We start from the raw sequence: 20,591 nt of genomic DNA on the forward strand, positions 1-20,591 counted from the left end.
AAAAAAAAACTTGCTTTTATTTGTATATGATCACATCTCTCCATTATGCGTGGGAATATTTGGGAACAGATTTCCAAAATGTAAGTCACTCAAAACTGATATCCTAGTGTTTTTAACAGTCTTTTATGTCCAACAATAAAAAATAGAAAAAATAGATTGTTTTGCTCAGGAAACGTGGGAGCAAATAAAACCCACCCGTGGACCACCAGTTGGGGAACCCTGCACCACATGTTGCATTGCTTGCTACATTATGTTGATGTATACAGTGTTGTACTGTATATAATGAGTATTGCTTGAATATAAAGTATTCATTGTTTTTCTCGCTACAGGAATGTGGAAACTGGATATTTGCTATGGAACTATACAATATTTATTGTGTTTCTTGAATACATTGTTCAATACTGTATTCATAGTATATTATTTTCATAGTGTAGTTTGCCTCAGTGTGCCTGTGTTATGAGAGGCTCCAGAGGAATGAGTGCAGTGGCTGTACCATTGTGTATTATTCTTAAATTATACCTGTTCTCCATGAGCGGGAGGCTCACTTCAATACTATTATACTCACTTCAATACTACTGTGGAAGAGTTAAACTTCCACAGCTCCTAAACGTAACCAATTACGATAGGAGTTAAACTTCCACAGCTCCTAAAATTAATCCATTACTGGCATTCTTGTCTGTTTTATTCTCATACTCATTTACGCTATGGAAATAGTTACTTCAAATAGATTATTTGTTTAAATTGGAAAATATTACAATAAAGACTATGATTGCCATGATTAGTACAGTATAGGACTGTGTGTGCACACGTTGCATATTCATGTGTTGCATATGCATGCGTGTCAGTACCTGTGGATTCACCATCTCTGTGCTGCTGTTTGGCAGGGGGTTCTTCCGTCTCCCAGGGTGTGAGCTGGTTGATGGGCGTCTGTCCCCACTTCACCCCTGGCGCTAACAGCAGACCTGGAGCCTGGCTCTCTCTCTCCCCTGGAGACCCACCTGACACCTGGGAGAGAGGAGAGAAAAACATGACGAAACAGTAGGACCAAACCATCTCTGACACCTGGATAACAGCGAGAGAGAGATTAAGAAGTCCATCTATCAGCCTTTAACTGACAGTTGATAAACAACGCAGCTTAGAGAACGATACAAACAAACATCAGGCCTGATAGACAAGAGATACAGAGATGAAGGGGCTGTTCTTGGGCTGTTACACCGAAACATTTATGGAACAGCCGAATATAGTTTTAGTTAAGAAAATGTTGACTCGTTTGTCAGCAAGTTTTGCAAACAGACGATCACGTCATTTACTATTTTAATATCTGAAGACAAGTACTTGGCACATGTCAAATAGTCAAAGCTTCTCGTAGCGTGGTCTAGACCAACTCCTTCTCTGTTCTAAAATCAAAGCCTTGAGCGATGTCTTGTCCTGTATGATTCACTAACCCATCTATATGCACACACTAGAGAACATGGTACGGAAAGCCATGTCCCCAGGTAGCAGGGCAGCCATGTCCCCAAGTTAGCAGGGCAGCCATGTCCCCAAGTTAGCAGGGCAGCCATGTACCCAAGTTAGCAGGGCAGCCATGTACCCAAGTTAGCAGGGCAGCCATGTCCCCAAGTTAGCAGGGCAGCCATGTCCCCAAGTTAGCAGGGCAGCCATGTCCCCAAGTTAGCAGGGCAGCCATGTCCCCAAGTTAGCAGGGCAGCCATGTCCCCAAGTTAGCAGGGCAGCCATGTCCCCAAGTTAGCAGGGCAGCCATGTCCCCAAGTTAGCAGGGCAGCCATGTCCCCAAGTTAGCAGGGCAGCCATGTCCCCAAGTTAGCAGGGCAGCCATGTCACCAAGTAGCTAGCTATGTAACGCGAGCGCACTTGCCTCTTGTATCAAACTGTCGCAATCCGGCGACTGGATTAACCTCTGTCTGGAATGCATCTTGTTAGCTACCCACTCATGCTGCATTAAATCCATTTACTGTACGGCAAAACAATATTCATATAGCTACGGTCTATAGCACTTCACAAAACAAAAGATACCAGTAGCTAGCTAGCTAAGTAGCTAGCAAAATAGGCTAACATTCAATCACAGAAAGCTAACTTTGCAAACTAGTTTACAACTGAAGCTAACGTCAGTTCACTACTCTAAAACGTGATTAGTTATAATATGTCAAGCAAGCTGGGTGTCTCCAAAAACGTTCACTAGGTTAAATGACTGTTCTTTCTATTTCGACAAACTGTTGCATGTCTGTCTTGAGTGACGTCTGTGGCTGCGCCAGTCTTGACGTTTTAAAGAGACATCGCACCTTTTTATGAAAGAAGTGATAAGGCTGCCGTAGGCTAATACAATCAATCCCAAATGTATGGACAACATATTGTTTGTCATCTGTAGCACTAAAGACTCCACTGAAATCACACACTCTTATAGAATATGTATTGTATTGTGATTAGGCCTATGCCCTCTTGATTTACCCAGTTTATCAAGATATTAAACATTCAAATACAATTATTACCATTATGTTGTAGTAGTTAGATTGGTAAAACAGTGAAATGTATTGTTTGTATTTTTTATTTTTTATTATTCATTAATGCCTACATGGTTTTCTCTGGGAAATGTTGTCAACAAATGTTCAAATGTAATTACACTGAATCGGTATCGGCCCTAAAAAAAAATCCAGATCAGTCGTTCTGTAGCACATGTGCACACAGACACAGATGTGTGCATACACACACACATACGTGCACACACACACTCATACGCGGTGCACACACACACATGTATACTCTTATGTGACAGGGCCTAAGAGCAAGGTGAATCAATGTAAATGGGGTAAAGGAGTTAAGGAGAGTGTACTAACTGGTGACTGATGCTGATTATAGCCTCATAAAGGCGGGATCAAAATCCACATCCTAGTCACTTTCTAAAGGGTCCTTACTCTTAATGTACCACCCCACAGACCTATTCACTCAAATTCTCAATTATACCTTGCAATGTGCAATCAAAGGCAATTAAAAGTTGGTATGGTTTTGAACATAGGCGCTTATTAAAATTGTGTAGCCACATAATCAGAGTCTAGCTGTTATTAATCATGAAGCATAATTTGCTTTACAAATGGTAGAGTAGAATAAAAACATTCCCCTTTGCGGAATCCAAACGTAGAGCCATCATCATCCAAACATAGAGCCATCATCATCATCATAGTCACCCCCAAAACCAATTCTTTCTTTGGCCGCCTCTCCTTCCAGTTCTCTGCTGCCAATGACTGGAACGAACTACAAAAATCTCTGAAACTGGAAACACTTATCTCCCTCACTAGCTTTAAGCACCAACTGTCAGAGCAGCTCACAGATTACTGCACCTGTACATAGCCCACCTATAATTTAGCACAAACAACTACCTCTTTCCCAACTGTATTTAATGAATGTATTTATTTTGCTCCTTTGCACCCCATTATTTTTATTTCTACCTTGCACATTCTTCCATTGCAAAACTACCATTCCAGTGTTTTACTTGCTATATTGTATTTACTTTGCCACCATGGCCTTTTTTGCCTTTACCTCCCTTCTCACCTCATTTGCTCACATTGTATATAGACTTGTTTATACTGTATTATTGACTGTATGTTTGTTTTACTCCATGTGTAACTCTGTGTCGTTGTATCTGTCGAACTGCTTTGCTTTATCTTGGCCAGGTCGCGATTGTAAATGTGAACTTGTTCTCAACTTGCCTACCTGGTTAAATAAAGGTGAAATTAAAAAATAATCCAAACATAGAGCCATCATCCAAATGTAGAGCCATCATCATCCAAACATAGAGCCATCATCATCCAAATGTAGAGCCATCATCATCCAAATGTAGAGCCATCATCATCCAAATGTAGAGCCATCATCATCCAAATGTAGAGCCATCATCATCCAAATGTAGAGCCATCATCATCCAAATGTAGAGCCATCATCATCCAAACATAGAGCCATCATCATCCAAACATAGAGCCATCATCATCCAAATGTAGAGCCATCATCATCCAAATGTAGAGCCATCATCATCCAAATGTAGAGCCATCATCATCCAAATGTAGAGCCATCATCATCCAAACATAGAGCCATCATCATCCAAACTTAGAGCCATCATCATCCAAACGTAGAGCCATCATTATCCAAACATAGAGCCATACATAGATCATAAATCCAATAGGATCTTCTTTTTTCTTTCTACCACAGTGAGAGACGTTATCAGAACAGCAAAAGCCTGATGGAAACCTTGGGTCAACCACCATCAGACCCTACGGCAACACACACACACACACACACACACACACACACACACACACACACACACACACCACACACATCACACACACCACACACACCACACACACCACACACACCACACACACACCAGCATCAGCACTAGCCTCCACAGAAAGGGTCAGAGAGGCTAGAGTACACTCTGATTCTCCGGCTCACCTCAGCCCGGCCTGCCTTCTGAGTTAATAGAAAAGACCTGGTCACCAGCCTTCCTTGACACACACATACACACCACACGATGCACACAAATACTAGGCTAGGGTGGTATACCATACACTGGGATATTTGGAAATAGCCATGGGCTGTTTTTTCAATACCATCAATAGCGTTGAAACAATTTATTTGAAGTTTTTTAGTACATTTGAATATTTGTAGATCCTTTTTAAGAAAATACCCGCAGTTAACTTGTACAATCCATTAGGAGATAAAGATGATCACATTCTTCATTTCACCTTTCACATTTTTATTGTGAAGCTAACTGGTAGTCCCCAGTCACATGGTGTTTGTTTACAAGCACACAATGAGGAGAGACCGGAGTTGTGTGAGTCACTCACTGTTGTGCAGCACGCCAGGTGATCTAGTTACAGTATGGAATTCTAAATGTTTGCCAGCTAGATATCTATTAAGTTAACTGTCTAAAATATGCTAAATTCTCTGCAGTTATGCATTTGGTTTGCCGATTTAGTAGCTAGTTAGCCATCTAACTAAGTGGTTAGCTTCTTCCAAAATCAGGCTTTGCTTGGTAACAGCACAGAATCTCCCTCATGGATCAAGAGTCTTGCTGTCTAAAATGTATTTTGAGCAGGCAGCAAACTATGAGTGGCATTTATTTTGTTACTTGTATAACTTTATGAGCTGGGATGTCTGTCCAGCAAATACTTTAGGTCAGAGACTGCATAAACAGTTTGCAATGTGCTCGTTAGCATTTAGTTAGCATTCTCTATAGGGTTTTACATGTAGTTGTCATTGATAACCTTTGGATTACAAAGGCTCAGTGGGGTTTGAAAATAGCGCCCTTTGTGTTCAGTGCCAGTATTACTGAATATCCTGGTATGGCACAAGGTCTGTATGAAGGTATGATCATCTGGATACCACCCAAGTCTAACACACTCACATTGGCAGCTGTTCACAGTGAAATATACAATAGGCTAGCTTCCCTCTCTGAACTCTACCTCCATCCCATTATCCTTCCTGACCCCAAACCCATTTCATCAACTCTCCCATCATGCAATCTGCTACCATGTTCAGGGGCAGACTTATTGATTTGGAGGCCCCAGGCAGAGGCCAGTCTGTGGAAAGACATGAAGATTGCTGTCTTCCGCTGCTCCCCATAGAACTTAACAGAGCTTGAGAAAATCTGCCAGGAAGAATGGGAGAAAATACCCCAAATCCAGATGTGCAAAGCTGATACAGACATACCCAAGACAACTCAAAGCAGCCAAAGGTGCTTCTTCAAAGTATTGAGTCACGGGTGTGAATACTTGCGATTGATGTGTCGATGTAATGATGCTGATGACAAAAGCGCACAATGACAGTAATCGATCGTTCTCTCTCTCGCTCGCTCTATGAGAAATTGTCAATTGTTGACCTCTGAGTCTGTCCTGCTCCTAAGCCATTACACTCTACTTATTCATATCATTCTAAACTATCTCACTTTCCTCTGTCTGAACTGGACAGGCGCAGAGTTCATCATTCTGACCATACCCGTTAACCCATGGTCCCTCATTCTTCTTTTGACTTGTTCTTCTTCTTGTGTTAGACTAGCAGACATCTGATAACATTCTGACATCTCAATGCCTTCTATCTGACTCATACCGGGCCTGTCAGATTTCTTTGACTATGCACTGATCAAGTGTTTGAGTCTTTATTGAAGTTGTCTGCCGTTAACGTGCATGTACTACTGACACATCAATACTATCAGTAGTGCTTTGGCAGCATCTAGCATCTCCACACACACACACACACACACACACACACACACACACACACACACACACACACACACACACACACACACACACACACACACACACACACACACACACACACACACACACACACACACACACACCTCTTGTGAAGAGCAGTGGGTGATAAACCCTTCTTTAAGCAGGGAGGAAATGTGTGTGAGATGGAATCGATCAGATATGTAAAGCTGCACATGAATTAATATTGAACCAGATGTTTCGATTGTGTGTGTTGGGTGGTGGCGGCGGCAGGCAGGTTTGGAGTCTAGTGGAATAAGGAGAGCAGGAGTGTCAACGGGGCCTGTGGCGGACTTACCATTATGCAGAAGAGTCAAATGCCTCAGGCCTCACATTATCCCATGAATTGTTTCATGCGATATGATTGCAAACGTGACTTTCATTGAAATGAAGCTGCATCAATGAGAGGGGCATAGAAAATAAAAGAAAGAAAGATTTCATTTCAAGAGAGAAAAAGGTAACACATTTCTTTAGTAAAAAGACAGGTGCTGCTGATAATACTGCCATCGTCGCAGAGGACATGTACAGTGCCTTCAGAAAGTATTCATACCCCTGGACTTATTCCACATATTGTTGTGTCACAGCCTGAATTCAAAATGGATTCAATAAAAAACAATCTCAACCATCTATACACAATACCCCATAATGACAAAGTGAAAACATGTTTTTACACATTTTTGCAAACGTATTGAAAATGAAATACAGAAATATACATTTTACATAATTATTCACAGCCCTGAGTCAATACTTTGTAAAAGCACCTTTGGCTGCGATTACAGCTTTGAGTTGTCTTGGGTATGTCTGTATCAGCTTTGAGTTGTCTTGGGTATGTCTGTATCAGCTTTGAGTTGTCTTGGGTATGTCTGTATCAGCTTTGAGTTGTCTTGGGTATGTCTGTATCAGCTTTGTCCATCTGGATTTGGGGATTTTTTCCCCCATTCTTCCTGTCAGATTTTTTCAAGCATGGTTAAGTTCGATTTGAGCAGTGGTGGACAGCAATCTTCAAGTCTTTCAACAGTCTGGCCTCTGCCCAGGGCCTCCAAATCAATAAGTCTGCTCCTGAATGCGGTAGCAGATTGCATGATGGGAGAGTTGATTAAAAGGGTTTGGGGTCAGGAAGGATAATGGGATGGAGGTAGAGTTCAGAGAGGGATGGAGGGAAGAAGTCAGGAAGCTAACCTATTGTAGATTTCACTTTATTTATTTTTTTATTTTTTATTTTACCTTTATTTAACCAGGTAGGCAAGTTGAGAACAAGTTCTCATTTACAATTGCGACCTGGCCAAGATAAAGCAAAGCAGTTCGACAGATAAAACGACACAGAGTTACACATGGAGTAAAAACAAACATACAGTCAATAATGCAGTATAAACAAGTCTATATACAATGTGAGCAAATGAGGTGAGAAGGGAGGTAAAGGCAAAAAAGGCCATGATGGCAAAGTAAATACAATATAGCAAGTAAAATACTGGAATGGTAGTTTTGCAATGGAAGAATGTGCAAAGTAGAAATAAAAAATAATGGGGTGCAAAGGAGCAAAATAAATAAATTAATTAAATACAGTTGGGAAAGAGGTAGTTGTTTGGGCTAAATTATAGGTGGGCTATGTACAGGTGCAGTAATCTGTGAGCTGCTCTGACAGTTGGTGCTTAAAGCTAGTGAGGGAGATAAGTGTTTCCAGTTTCAGAGATTTTTGTAGTTCGTTCCAGTCATTGGCAGCAGAGAACTGGAAGGAGAGGCGGCCAAAGAAAGAATTGGTTTTGGGGGTGACTAGAGAGATATACCTGCTGGAGCGTGTGCTACAGGTGGGAGATGCTATGGTGACCAGCGAGCTGAGATAAGGGGGGACTTTACCTAGCAGGGTCTTGTAGATGACATGGAGCCAGTGGGTTTGGCGACGAGTATGAAGCGAGGGCCAGCCAACGAGAGCGTACAGGTCGCAATGGTGGGTAGTATATGGGGCTTTGGTGATAAAACGGATTGCACTGTGATAGACTGCATCCAATTTGTTGAGTAGGGTATTGGAGGCTATTTTGTAAATGACATCGCCAAAGTCGAGCATTGGTAGGATGGTCAGTTTTACAAGGGTATGTTTGGCAGCATGAGTGAAGGATGCTTTGTTGCGAAATAGGAAGCCAATTCTAGATTTAACTTTGGATTGGAGATGTTTGATATGGGTCTGGAAGGAGAGTTTACAGTCTAACCAGACACCTAAGTATTTGTAGTTGTCCACGTATTCTAAGTCAGAGCCGTCCAGAGTAGTGATGTTGGACAGGCGGGTAGGTGCAGGTAGCGATCGGTTGAAGAGCATGCATTTAGTTTTACTTGTATTTAAGAGCAATTGGAGGCCACGGAAGGAGAGTTGTATGGCATTGAAGCTTGCCTGGAGGGTTGTTAACACAGTGTCCAAAGAAGGGCCGGAAGTATACAGAATGGTGTCGTCTGCGTAGAGGTGGATCAGGGACTCACCAGCAGCAAGAGCGACCTCATTGATGTATACAGAGAAGAGAGTCGGTCCAAGAATTGAACCCTGTGGCACCCCCATAGAGACTGCCAGAGGTCCGGACAGCAGACCCTCCGATTTGACACACTGAACTCTATCAGAGAAGTAGTTGGTGAACCAGGCGAGGCAATCATTTGAGAAACCAAGGCTGTCGAGTCTGCCGATGAGGATATGGTGATTGACAGAGTCGAAAGCCTTGGCCAGATCAATGAATACGGCTGCACAGTAATGTTTAGACAGCTGGACGTGTGTGTGTTAAGCTTGGGTGGTATCCAGATAGTCATACCTTCATACAGACCATGTGCCATACTGGGATATTCAGTAATACTGGCACTGAACACAAGGGGCGCTATTTCCAAACCCCAAACCCCTGAGCCTTTGTAATCCAAAGGTTAGCAATGACAACTACATGTAAAACCCTATAGAGAATGCTAACCAAATGCTAACGAGTGTCTTGCAAACAGTTTATGCAGTCTCTGACCTAAAGTATTTGCTGGACAGACATCCCAGCTCATAAAGTTATACAAGTAACAAAATAAATGCCACTCATAATTTGCTGCCTGCTCAAAACACATTTTAGACAGCAAACAAACTGATAAGGATGTGAAATATGTTTAGCGACACGCACGCGCACACGCAAACACACACACACAGACTCTTGTACAACTCACCTTGTGGGGGGAAACATAATTCGGTCCCATTCAAAATCCTATTTTCGCTAACCCTAAACCCAAAACTTAACCTTAAACCTAACTCCTATCCCTAAAACTAAAACTAACCCTAGTTCCTAACCCTAAACCTAATACTAATTCTAACATTAACCCTAAACCCTGTAGAAATAGCATTGACCTTGTGAGGACCAACAAAACATCCCCAGTTGGTCAACTTTTTGTTGGTTTACAAAATGTTGGCTCCCACAAGTATAGTTAAACACACACACACACACACACACACACACACACACACACACACACACACACACACACACACACACACACACACACACACACACACACACACACACACACACACACACACACACACACACACACACACACACACACACACACACAGTTTATTAAGATGGCAGAATGCAGTGGGCAGACAGACCGGTAGGAAGAGAAGCGTTTTCCCATTTTTAAGTTTGTCTCCGAATTGCCGATTCACTCTTCCATAGCAACCCATTATCACCGGGAGGCAGATGGTTGTAGTCTGACTCAGAGAGAGAGAGAGAGAGAGAGAGAGAGAGAGAGAGAGAGAGAGAGACAGACAGACAGACAGACAGACAGACAGACAGACAGACAGACAGACAGACAGACAGACAGACAGACAGACAGACAGACAGACAGACAGACAGACAGACAGACAGACAGACAGACAGACAGACAGACAGACAGACAGACAGACAGACAGACAGACAGGACAGACAGACAGAGAAAGACAGAGACAGAGAGACAGAGTGAGAGAAAGACAGAAGGAGAGAGAGAAGAAAAATTTAGAGAGACAACAGGAGGCGAGAGAGAGAGAGAAAGACAGAGACAGAGAGACAGAGTGAGAGAAAGACAGAAGGAGAGAGAGAGAGTTTCTGTGCTTGTGAATAAATGGTCCGCCGTTGCCCCCAGCCAACTATACAGCCGAATGTAAAATAGAAGAACTGCCATAGGGTTACACTGAACGTGATGGAAGAAAAAACACACACAATGAAGATATTGACAGTTTGGTTAGGAGGATTAGAATATAAGTCAAATGATTAGACTTTCCTAAATACCTGTATGTGTAGGCTATATGTTCAAGGCTTAGAATATAATAATGTGCTTTTTAGGCAACGCACACAGACACGCACGTAGAGCTGTGAAGAAATTCTCCTCAGTGTGTTCTCAGGATGGCGTGTGTGCGCACTACAGTGCCTTGCCAAACTAAAATAACTGTCGCTATGGTTACCCATCTCCCTCTGAGGCGGGCTGTGGCACCTCATTTGACTCTAGTTAGCCGTCTGGCTCACACACACGCACACACACACACCTGAATCTATTGTCTAGTTCTTTAATGAAACCTATTCGTCAGTTGTCCATCCTTTCATTAATGTTTGAGTGGCAATCCCACAGACATAACTGAACATTCTGTCCAATTCTGAAAATCACAAAGCACGCTCACATTACTCTCCTCTCCACACACTGACTCTCCTCCACACAGAGAAGATCCAATAATCCTCCTGACACAATGGCCTACTCTCCCTGACATGGCACAGCCGATACCGACAGCTGTCACTGTGAGTGTGTGTTACTGTCTACCGAAGACCATGTACGTACCATGTCATTGGTTGCCTTCCCCCAGAGGTAAGACCTGGAAAGGGCCAATACCGACAGCTGTGTCGCTGTGTGCATGTTACTGTCAACCAATAAGAGACAGTGTTAACGTGTGTGCATCAAACACCCATGCATGCCATTGGCTGTCTTCTCCCAGAGGTGCATGGGAAGGTGTGGTTGGTCAACAGAAGGCTGTAGGCTGTGATTGGCTAGAGTCAGCCCTGGTCTGGCTGTGTGTTGTGATTGGCTGGAGTCAGCCCAGGTCTGGTCTCCTCATCCATCCAAACAAACAAGGCAGGGTTAGCTCATGACAGTGTGTTTGCCTGGGTTGGGCCCAGTCCCCTGTCTATCTCAGAGATATTGCTCCCATTCAATCTGCTAATACGACAGAATGAAGAACGAGAGATACACACCTGGAGCAGGAACATACACACACACATGCACACAAGCGCCCAGACACATCACACAAAGGCTTGGGAGAGTCTTACGCAAAGGCTTAACTAGAAGGTGGGCTATCACACACCTTAGGGTCCAGAGTACAAAGCTATAGTACCGTGAAGTGGACTCTGGTCTCCCTTAAGAAATGACTTCATTACTCCATAGAGAGAGACAGCAGGAGGTGGAGGAGAGAGAGTGAGAGAAGGAGGAGCAGAGCGTGAGAAGGAGGATGAAGAGTAGGAGAGAGAGGAGGAGGAAGAGGAGGAAGAGGAGGAGAGAGAGAGAAAGAAAGAGAGAAAGAAAGAAAGAAAGAAAGAGAGGAGGAGGAAGAGTAGGAAGAGGAGGAGAGAGAGAGGAGGAGGAGGAAAAAGTAGGAAGAGGAGAGAGAGAGAGAGAGAGAGAGAAGGAGGAGGAAGAGGAAGAGGAGGAGAGAGAGTGAGAGAGAGAGAAGGAGGAGGAAGAGGAGGAGGAGAGAGTGGTCATGTCTACTACAGTCTGGTCCCTGGTGCAGCAACTTTACAGCACACACTGATCAAATCAACAAACTGCTGGGAGATCTAATAACAGGCCTGCGGGAAATGAGAAAGAAAGGAAGAAAGAACGAGAGAGGGAGTGAGGGGAAGACTGAAGCGGAGACAGAAAAGAGAGGGAGAAAGAGAGAATGTGCCACATCCGTAAAAATGGCATTGTGCCATTATTACATCCTTCCTATTAAGACTGTGTTTGTGTGTGGTTTTTGATTTTACTATCCTTGTGGGGACCAGAAGTCCTAATAAGAATAGCAAAACAAGGAAAAATACTATTTTAGGCTTAGTGGTTAGGTTTATGCTTAGGTCAGGTTTAGTTTTAGAGAAAATACATTTTTGTGTATGTGTGTGTCTGGCTACTGACACTTCATAGACAGAAAGGAAATAACCGTACGCTGGCCGCAGGCGTGTGTAGTATCGAGCCATGCCGTTGATGTGGTTCCTTTATTCATTTCTTTATTCTGACAGGTTTATCAATTAATGAACGGCCAAACGGACAGATAACCGAGGTTCTTCGTGGCAGCGCTACGATTTGTAGTGGCCATTATTGTTCAATTTAAATGCATAGAAGGAATGTTCCTTTGTGTGTGTGTGTGTGTGTGTGTGTGTTTGTGTGTGTGTGTGTGTCTGACACCCACATAATCAGGCAAAATCTCTGTGAAGATGTGTGTACACAAATTTAATCATAATCAACATTTCAATAACAGTAACAGCCATTGCTATGCCTGGTTGTAATATTGTTCACCGCAAAATAATATGTCATTGTAAATCCACACCATAAACAAAGTCTGGGAAATGCAATTCAACAACAGCAGAGTCGCACACATGTACACACACACGTACACACACAAATTGCTTTTTTCCCCCATATGGCCAGAAAAAGAGAAAAAGACAAAGAGAATATGACTGGAATGTGGAGAGTGATGGAGGTAAGTCTGTCGGGGGAGAGAGAGGGAACGAGAGAAAGAGAGAGGGAAAGAGAGATTGAGCGACAGAGGGAGAAAGACCCATTCATCATGCAGGCTTGTATCATTTCCTTTGACACGTCATTTTCAACTGCTCGAAGAGAAGAGGAAAGAACAGGCTTTTCCTGGCTGCCCGACTAAAAGCCTGGACCATCCATCCATCCAGAACTCTGACCCACAACAGAAGAAGAAAAACCTGCCTGGTCTCTTTTAACAGTTCCTTAACGCTTATTTTCTTGTTGATGTTCTTCACCTACACAGCTATCTCCTGTCTATGTGAACAACAACGCTGTGACACTAATGTGTGGTGGATTGGTTATGGATTCTTCACACTGATGGTGAATGAATGGGTGAAACCTAGACTTGGTGATGCTGTGTCCAATGTCTTATTAGTAGAGCAGAACAACTAACTTAGCAGTAAGCAAAGGGAGGATTCCACCATCTTGGAAGCAATTTTAAAATGCAGGGGTGTTAGACATGGTGAACAGCGCTGTACTACAGTTTGGACAGGCGGGGTATTCCATATGATAGCTACATGGTGGATAGTGGACAGAATCAGAGTTATTATCAACTACTGTACGACCTACAACATAGAATTCTGATGAAAGTCTGCATGCAGATAAAGAGGGGAGTCTGCATGCGGATGAAGAGGAAGTCTGAGTGAGGATAAAGAGGAAGTCTGAGTGAGGATAAAGAGGAAGTCTGAGTGAGGAAAAGAGGAAGTCTGAGTGTGGATAAAGAGGAAGTCTGAGTGAGGATAAAGAGGAAGTCAGTGAGGATAAAGAGGCGAGTCTGAGTGAGGATAAAGAGGAAGTCTGAGTGAGGATAAAGAGGAAGTCTGAGTGAGGATAAAGAGGAAGTCTGAGTGAGGATAAAGAGGGGAGTCTGTATGCGGATAAAGAGGGGATCTGCGTGAAGATAAAGAGGAAGTCTGAGTGAGGATAAAGAGGAAGTCTGAGTGAGGATAAAGAGGAAGTATGAATGAGGATAAAGAAGAAGTCTGAGTGAGGATAAAAAGGAAGCCTGAGTGAGGATAAAGAGGAAGTCTGAGTGGGGATAAAGAGGAAGTCTGAGTTAGGATAAAGAGGAAGTCTGAGTGAGGATAAAGAGGAAGTCAGTGAGGATAAAGAGGAAGTCTGAGTGAGGATAAAGAGGAAGTCTGAGTGAGGATAAAGAGGAAGTCTGAGTGAGGATAAAGAGGAAGTCTGAGTGAGGATAAAGAGGAAGTCTGAGTGAGGAAAAAGAGGAAGTCTGAGTGAGGATAAAGAGGAAGTATGAATGAGGATAAAGAGGAAGTCAGTGAGGATAAAGAGGAAGTCTGAGTGAGGATAAAGAGGAAGTCAGTGAGGATAAAGAGGAAGTCTGAGTGAGGATAAAGAGGAAGTCTGAGTGAGGATAAAGAGGAAGTCTGAGTGAGGATAAAGAGGAAGTCTGAGTGAGGATAAAGAGGAAGTCTGAGTGGGGATAAAGAGGAAGTCTGCGTGAGGATAAAGAGGAAGTCTGAGTGAGGATAAAGAGGAAGTCTGAGTGAGGATAAAGAGGAAGTCTGCGTGCGGATAAGAGGAAGTCTGCGTGAGGATAAGAGGAAGTCTGCGTGTGGATAAGAGGAAGTCTGTGTGGGGATAAGAGGAAGTCTGAGTGTGGATAAGAGGAAGTCTGCGTGGGGATAAGAGGAAGTCTGAGTGAGGATAAAGAGGAAGTCTGCGTGCGGATAAGAGGAAGTCTGCGTGCGCATAAGAGGAAGTCTGAGTGAGGATAAAGAGGAAGTGAATGTGATTCTAACGTTAATGTATGAGAGTTGGATAGCGCTGTTGAGTGTCAGCCAAGAAGCAGATGAAGAGTAACCAACTATTTGAAGTGAAATGGTGATAATGTCTTCAGATATGCCTCTTTAAAAAACATAAATGTCGGACAACAATGGAAATTCCCTAGGCGTCAGTAGTCTACAATATATTTGATGTGGTTTGCACCCATTGCCATATAATCGGCAGGTAGCCTAGTGGTTAGAGCGTTTGGCCAGTAACCGAAAAGTTGCTGGATCAAATCCCAGGTAAAAATCTGTCGTTCTACCCCTGAACAAGGCATCTAACCCACTGTACCCTAGTAGACCGTCAATGTAAATAAGAATTTGTTCTTAACTGGCTTGCCAAGTTAAAGAATTGAGAGGGATGTCCACCCCTGGCGCTTTGTTAGCCCAGCACGACTAGCCTCTGTTCCCCAGCACAACTAGCCTCTGTTCCCCAGCACAACTAGCCTCTGTTCCCCAGCACAACTAGCCTCTGTTCCCCAGCTCAACTAGCCTCTGTTCCCCAGCACAACTAGCCTCTATTCCCCAGCACAACTAGCCTCTGTTCCCCAGCACAACTAGCCTCTGTTCCTGTTAGTTAAGAATTGAGAGGGATGTCCACCAATGGACATCTAGCCTCAGTGAACTAACACTTAACACGGACATCCAGCCGCCAACCGGGAGATGACCAGAGAGACACAATCAATATAAAAACACTGAAACAAAGGTCTGACGGAGGAAGGCTAGGGAACCCATGTGTTGAGGGCCTTCTAACACACACTCTTAATTCTCAGCCCCAGGCAAATGACCGGAGGTGAACGGGCTTGGCTTCCATTGAAATGCCGGGGCTAAGACATTGCAACAGCTAGGCGCGACCAGCTTGACACACACATTCTGACAGGCTTCATGGGGAAGGAAGGCGACCCCGGAAACCAAACCAAGTACCCTGAGGAACTGAAGCTTGTCCTCCAACCTCCTCCATCCTAGCAGACACTATTTCTTCTCCAACTGCATCGGCCTCTGCCACTGCTTCTGGTAAGTCATAAACCTGATTATAAACTGGGTGGTTCGAGCCTTGAATGCTGATTGGCTGACAGCCGTGGTATATCAGACCGTATACTACAGGTACGAGACAATATTTTTATTACAGAAAACGACATTTATTTAGTCTTTCTCTACCAACAGATTGGCTTGTTATTGGGAACATCAAGGTCCCAGAAAGTTGCAACAAGGGAACAACAATAAGCATCAGAGCAGTAAACAGTTCACCGTGACTGAAGTTGCTGATAGGCTATGAATGTGGCCAACCACTCCGACTGAGGGAGACAGCAGCAGCATCCGTAGTAGCAGTAGGAGTAGTGTTGGTTGTGGTTCCCTGTAGTTCGATCTGTGATTGGACAGAGGGGCTGAGGAGACATCCCCGTGTCATAAGGACACGTCCCTGAGGACAGCTGAGGGGGATATGTTGTCCTGCCTCGTCCCCTTGCTGGGCCAGAGAGAGACATGGAGGCACCGCATGGCCGGCTGGCCACGAACCCGGCTGATGTGTGGCAAGCGGTTTGGGAACAAAATGGCCGCCGCTTGTCACTGCTATAGCCGCTTGGTGGCCACTGTGTTTTGCGTCCAGACACTGGGTCAAGTCTGGGCGTGTGTGTGTGTGTGTGTGTGTGTGTGTGTGTGTGTGTCTCTCAACTACTACACATCGCTTTCACTGAGAGGAGGGACAGACCATTTTTTTAAATGGTCACCATGAGCACTGAAGCGAGTCTGGCCCACAAAGTGTGTGTGTGTCAGATACACACAACTTTCTTTGAGGTCTAGTCCAGTGGCCCTTAATGGTGACCATGGCTTTAAAACAGTAAGATTTAGGGGTCATATAGAGCACTCTTCCTTTATTGATGGGTGGGTAGATATTTCTTAATTGAGTCATTAGTCGGGAAGCGTTTAATCAGTCGGCATGACAATTTCAATAACTAATTCGACGACATTAAGAACAATGGGGGGTTAGAAATGCATTTCCAGGGGGTGACATGGTAGTTTTAAATCGCATTCGATCTACATGCCATTTCAAACTATTTTGAACACTCCCCTGTTCAAAACGCTGGATGCAGCAGGCGGTAACAATACAGATGACTCATTATGGAAACTACAAAGGAATATTTAATCAAGCTAATTAATTTCAGGGAGTCGTGACTGAACGACAGATTATGAATCAGTGTTCAGAAATAAGCATGCAGACTACTTGGTTACAAGACTAAGTAACCCCATTCAAACCATGAGTATTTTGTTCAGGCTGAGTCATTTCTATTTTTATGTGCTTTATAAAGCAGAGAGTGGAAGCAAGAGAGCGAACAGGGAGAGAGAGTAGTAGAAAGAGAGAAGGGAGAGTGAGCGAGATCGAGAGCGAACAGGGAGAGAGAGTAGTAGAAAGAGAGAAGGGAGAGTGAGCGAGATCGAGAGCGAACAGGGAGAGAGAGTAGTAGAAAGAGAGAAGGGAGAGTGAGCGAGATCGAGAGCGAACAGGGAGAGAGAGTAGTAGAAAGAGAGAAGGGAGAGTGAGCGAGATCGAGAGCGAACAGGGAGAGAGAGTAGTAGAAAGAGAGAAGGGAGAGTGAGCGAGATCGAGAGCGAACAGGGAGAGAGAGTAGTAGAAAGAGAGAAGGGAGAGTGAGCGAGATCGAGAGCGAACAGGGAGAGAGAGTAGTAGAAAGAGAGAAGGGAGAGTGAGCGAGATCGAGAGCGAACAGGGAGAGAGAGTAGTAGAAAGAGAGAAGGGAGAGTGAGCGAGATCGAGAGCGAACAGGGAGAGAGAGTAGTAGAAAGAGAGAAGGGAGAGTGAGCGAGATCGAGAGCGAACAGGGAGAGAGAGTAGTAGAAAGAGAGAAGGGAGAGTGAGCGAGATCGAGAGCGAACAGGGAGAGAGAGTAGTAGAAAGAGAGAAGGGAGAGTGAGCGAGATCGAGAGCGAACAGGGAGAGAGAGTAGTAGAAAGAGAGAAGGGAGAGTGAGCGAGATCGAGAGCGAACAGGGAGAGAGAGTAGTAGAAAGAGAGAAGGGAGAGTGAGCGAGATCGAGAGCGAACAGGGAGAGAGAGTAGTAGAAAGAGAGAAGGGAGAGTGAGCGAGATCGAGAGCGAACAGGGAGAGAGAGTAGTAGAAAGAGAGAAGGGAGAGTGAGCGAGATCGAGAGCGAACAGGGAGAGAGAGTAGTAGAAAGAGAGAAGGGAGAGTGAGCGAGATCGAGAGCGAACAGGGAGAGAGAGTAGTAGAAAGAGAGAAGGGAGAGTGAGCGAGATCGAGAGCGAACAGGGAGAGAGAGTAGTAGAAAGAGAGAAGGGAGAGTGAGCGAGATCGAGAGCGAACAGGGAGAGAGAGTAGTAGAAAGAGAGAAGGGAGAGTGAGCGAGATCGAGAGCGAACAGGGAGAGAGGGTAGTAGAAAGAGAGAAGGGAGAGTGAGCGAGATCGAGAGCGAACAGGGAGAGAGGGTAGTAGAAAGAGAGAAGGGAGAGTGAGCGAGATCGAGAGCGAACAGGGAGAGAGAGTAGTAGAAAGAGAGAAGGGAGAGTGAGCGAGATCGAGAGCGAACAGGGAGAGAGGGTAGTAGAAAGAGAGAAGGGAGAGTGAGCGAGATCGAGAGCGAACAGGGAGAGAGGGTAGTAGAAAGAGAGAAGGGAGAGTGAGCGAGATCGAGAGCGAACAGGGAGAGAGGGTAGTAGAAAGAGAGAAGGGAGAGTGAGCGAGATCGAGAGCGAACAGGGAGAGAGGGTAGTAGAAAGAGAGAAGGGAGAGTGAGCGAGATCGAGAGCGAACAGGGAGAGAGAGTAGTAGAAAGAGAGAAGGGAGAGTGAGCGAGATCGAGAGCGAACAGGGAGAGAGAGTAGTAGAAAGAGAGAAGGGAGAGTGAGCGAGATCGAGAGCGAACAGGGAGAGAGGGTAGTAGAAAGAGAGAAGGGAGAGTGAGCGAGATCGAGAGCGAACAGGGAGAGAGGGTAGTAGAAAGAGAGAAGGGAGAGTGAGCGAGATCGAGAGCGAACAGGGAGAGAGAGTAGTAGAAAGAGAGAAGGGAGAGTGAGCGAGATCGAGAGCGAACAGGGAGAGAGAGTAGTAGAAAGAGAGAAGGGAGAGTGAGCGAGATCGAGAGCGAACAGGGAGAGAGAGTAGTAGAAAGAGAGAAGGGAGAGTGAGCGAGATCGAGAGCGAACAGGGAGAGAGAGTAGTAGAAAGAGAGAAGGGAGAGTGAGCGAGATCGAGAGCGAACAGGGAGAGAGAGTAGTAGAAAGAGAGAAGGGAGAGTGAGCGAGATCGAGAGCGAACAGGGAGAGAGAGTAGTAGAAAGAGAGAAGGGAGAGTGAGCGAGATCGAGAGCGAACAGGGAGAGAGAGTAGTAGAAAGAGAGAAGGGAGAGTGAGCGAGATCGAGAGCGAACAGGGAGAGAGAGTAGTAGAAAGAGAGAAGGGAGAGTGAGCGAGATCGAGAGCGAACAGGGAGAGAGAGTAGTAGAAAGAGAGAAGGGAGAGTGAGCGAGATCGAGAGCGAACAGGGAGAGAGAGTAGTAGAAAGAGAGAAGGGAGAGTGAGCGAGATCGAGAGCGAACAGGGAGAGAGAGTAGTAGAAAGAGAGAAGGGAGAGTGAGCGAGATCGAGAGCGAACAGGGAGAGAGAGTAGTAGAAAGAGAGAAGGGAGAGTGAGCGAGATCGAGAGCGAACAGGGAGAGAGAGTAGTAGAAAGAGAGAAGGGAGAGTGAGCGAGATCGAGAGCGAACAGGGAGAGAGAGTAGTAGAAAGAGAGAAGGGAGAGTGAGCGAGATCGAGAGCGAACAGGGAGAGAGAGTAGTAGAAAGAGAGAAGGGAGAGTGAGCGAGATCGAGAGCGAACAGGGAGAGAGAGTAGTAGAAAGAGAGAAGGGAGAGTGAGCGAGATCGAGAGCGAACAGGGAGAGAGAGTAGTAGAAAGAGAGAAGGGAGAGTGAGCGAGATCGAGAGCGAACAGGGAGAGAGAGTAGTAGAAAGAGAGAAGGGAGAGTGAGCGAGATCGAGAGCGAACAGGGAGAGAGAGTAGTAGAAAGAGAGAAGGGAGAGTGAGCGAGATCGAGAGCGAACAGGGAGAGAGAGTAGTAGAAAGAGAGAAGGGAGAGTGAGCGAGATCGAGAGCGAACAGGGAGAGAGTAGTAGAAAGAGAGAAGGGAGTGACGAGATCGAGAGCGAACAGGGAGAGAGAGTAGTAGAAAGAGAGAAGGGAGAGTGAGCGAGATCGAGAGCGAACAGGGAGAGAGAGTAGTAGAAAGAGAGAAGGGAGAGTGAGCGAGATCGAGAGCGAACAGGGAGAGAGAGTAGTAGAAAGAGAGAAGGGAGAGTGAGCGAGATCGAGAGCGAACAGGGAGAGAGAGTAGTAGAAAGAGAGAAGGGAGAGTGAGCGAGATCGCGAGCGAACAGGGAGAGAGAGTAGTAGAAAGAGAGAAGGGAGAGTGAGCGAGATCGCGAGCGAACAGGGAGAGAGAGTAGTAGAAAGAGAGAAGGGAGAGTGAGCGAGATCGAGAGCGAACAGGGAGAGAGAGTAGTAGAAAGAGAGAAGGGAGAGTGAGCGAGATCGCGAGCGAACAGGGAGAGAGAGTAGTAGAAAGAGAGAAGGGAGAGTGAGCGAGATCGCGAGCGAACAGGGAGAGAGAGTAGTAGAAAGAGAGAAGGGAGAGTGAGCGAGATCGAGAGCGAACAGGGAGAGAGAGTAGTAGAAAGAGAGAAGGGAGAGTGAGCGAGATCGAGAGCGAACAGGGAGAGAGAGTAG

The 20,591-nt window shown here is 45.1% G+C and overlaps 1 protein-coding gene across 5 annotated transcripts in view; it reads right to left on the reverse strand.

The window, feature by feature from the left end:
* Window positions 1–20,591, reverse strand: part of LOC109866319 (kelch-like protein 29) — a 385,773-nt gene that overhangs the window by 148,557 nt on the left and 216,625 nt on the right. For 3 of the 5 annotated variants that reach the window (XM_031800806.1, XM_031800805.1, XM_031800808.1), the window contains exon 4: window positions 849–1,005. In XM_031800806.1, the coding sequence (XP_031656666.1) occupies window positions 849–1,005 (157 nt within the window). Of the gene's footprint in view, window positions 1–848; window positions 1,006–1,876; window positions 2,273–20,591 lie in introns of those variants that run through there. The other 2 variants (XM_020454929.2, XM_031800807.1) reach the window with 2 other exon arrangements.

This window comes from Oncorhynchus kisutch, linkage group LG21 (assembly GCF_002021735.2).
Source record: "Oncorhynchus kisutch isolate 150728-3 linkage group LG21, Okis_V2, whole genome shotgun sequence".
Lineage (NCBI taxonomy): Eukaryota > Metazoa > Chordata > Actinopteri > Salmoniformes > Salmonidae > Oncorhynchus > Oncorhynchus kisutch.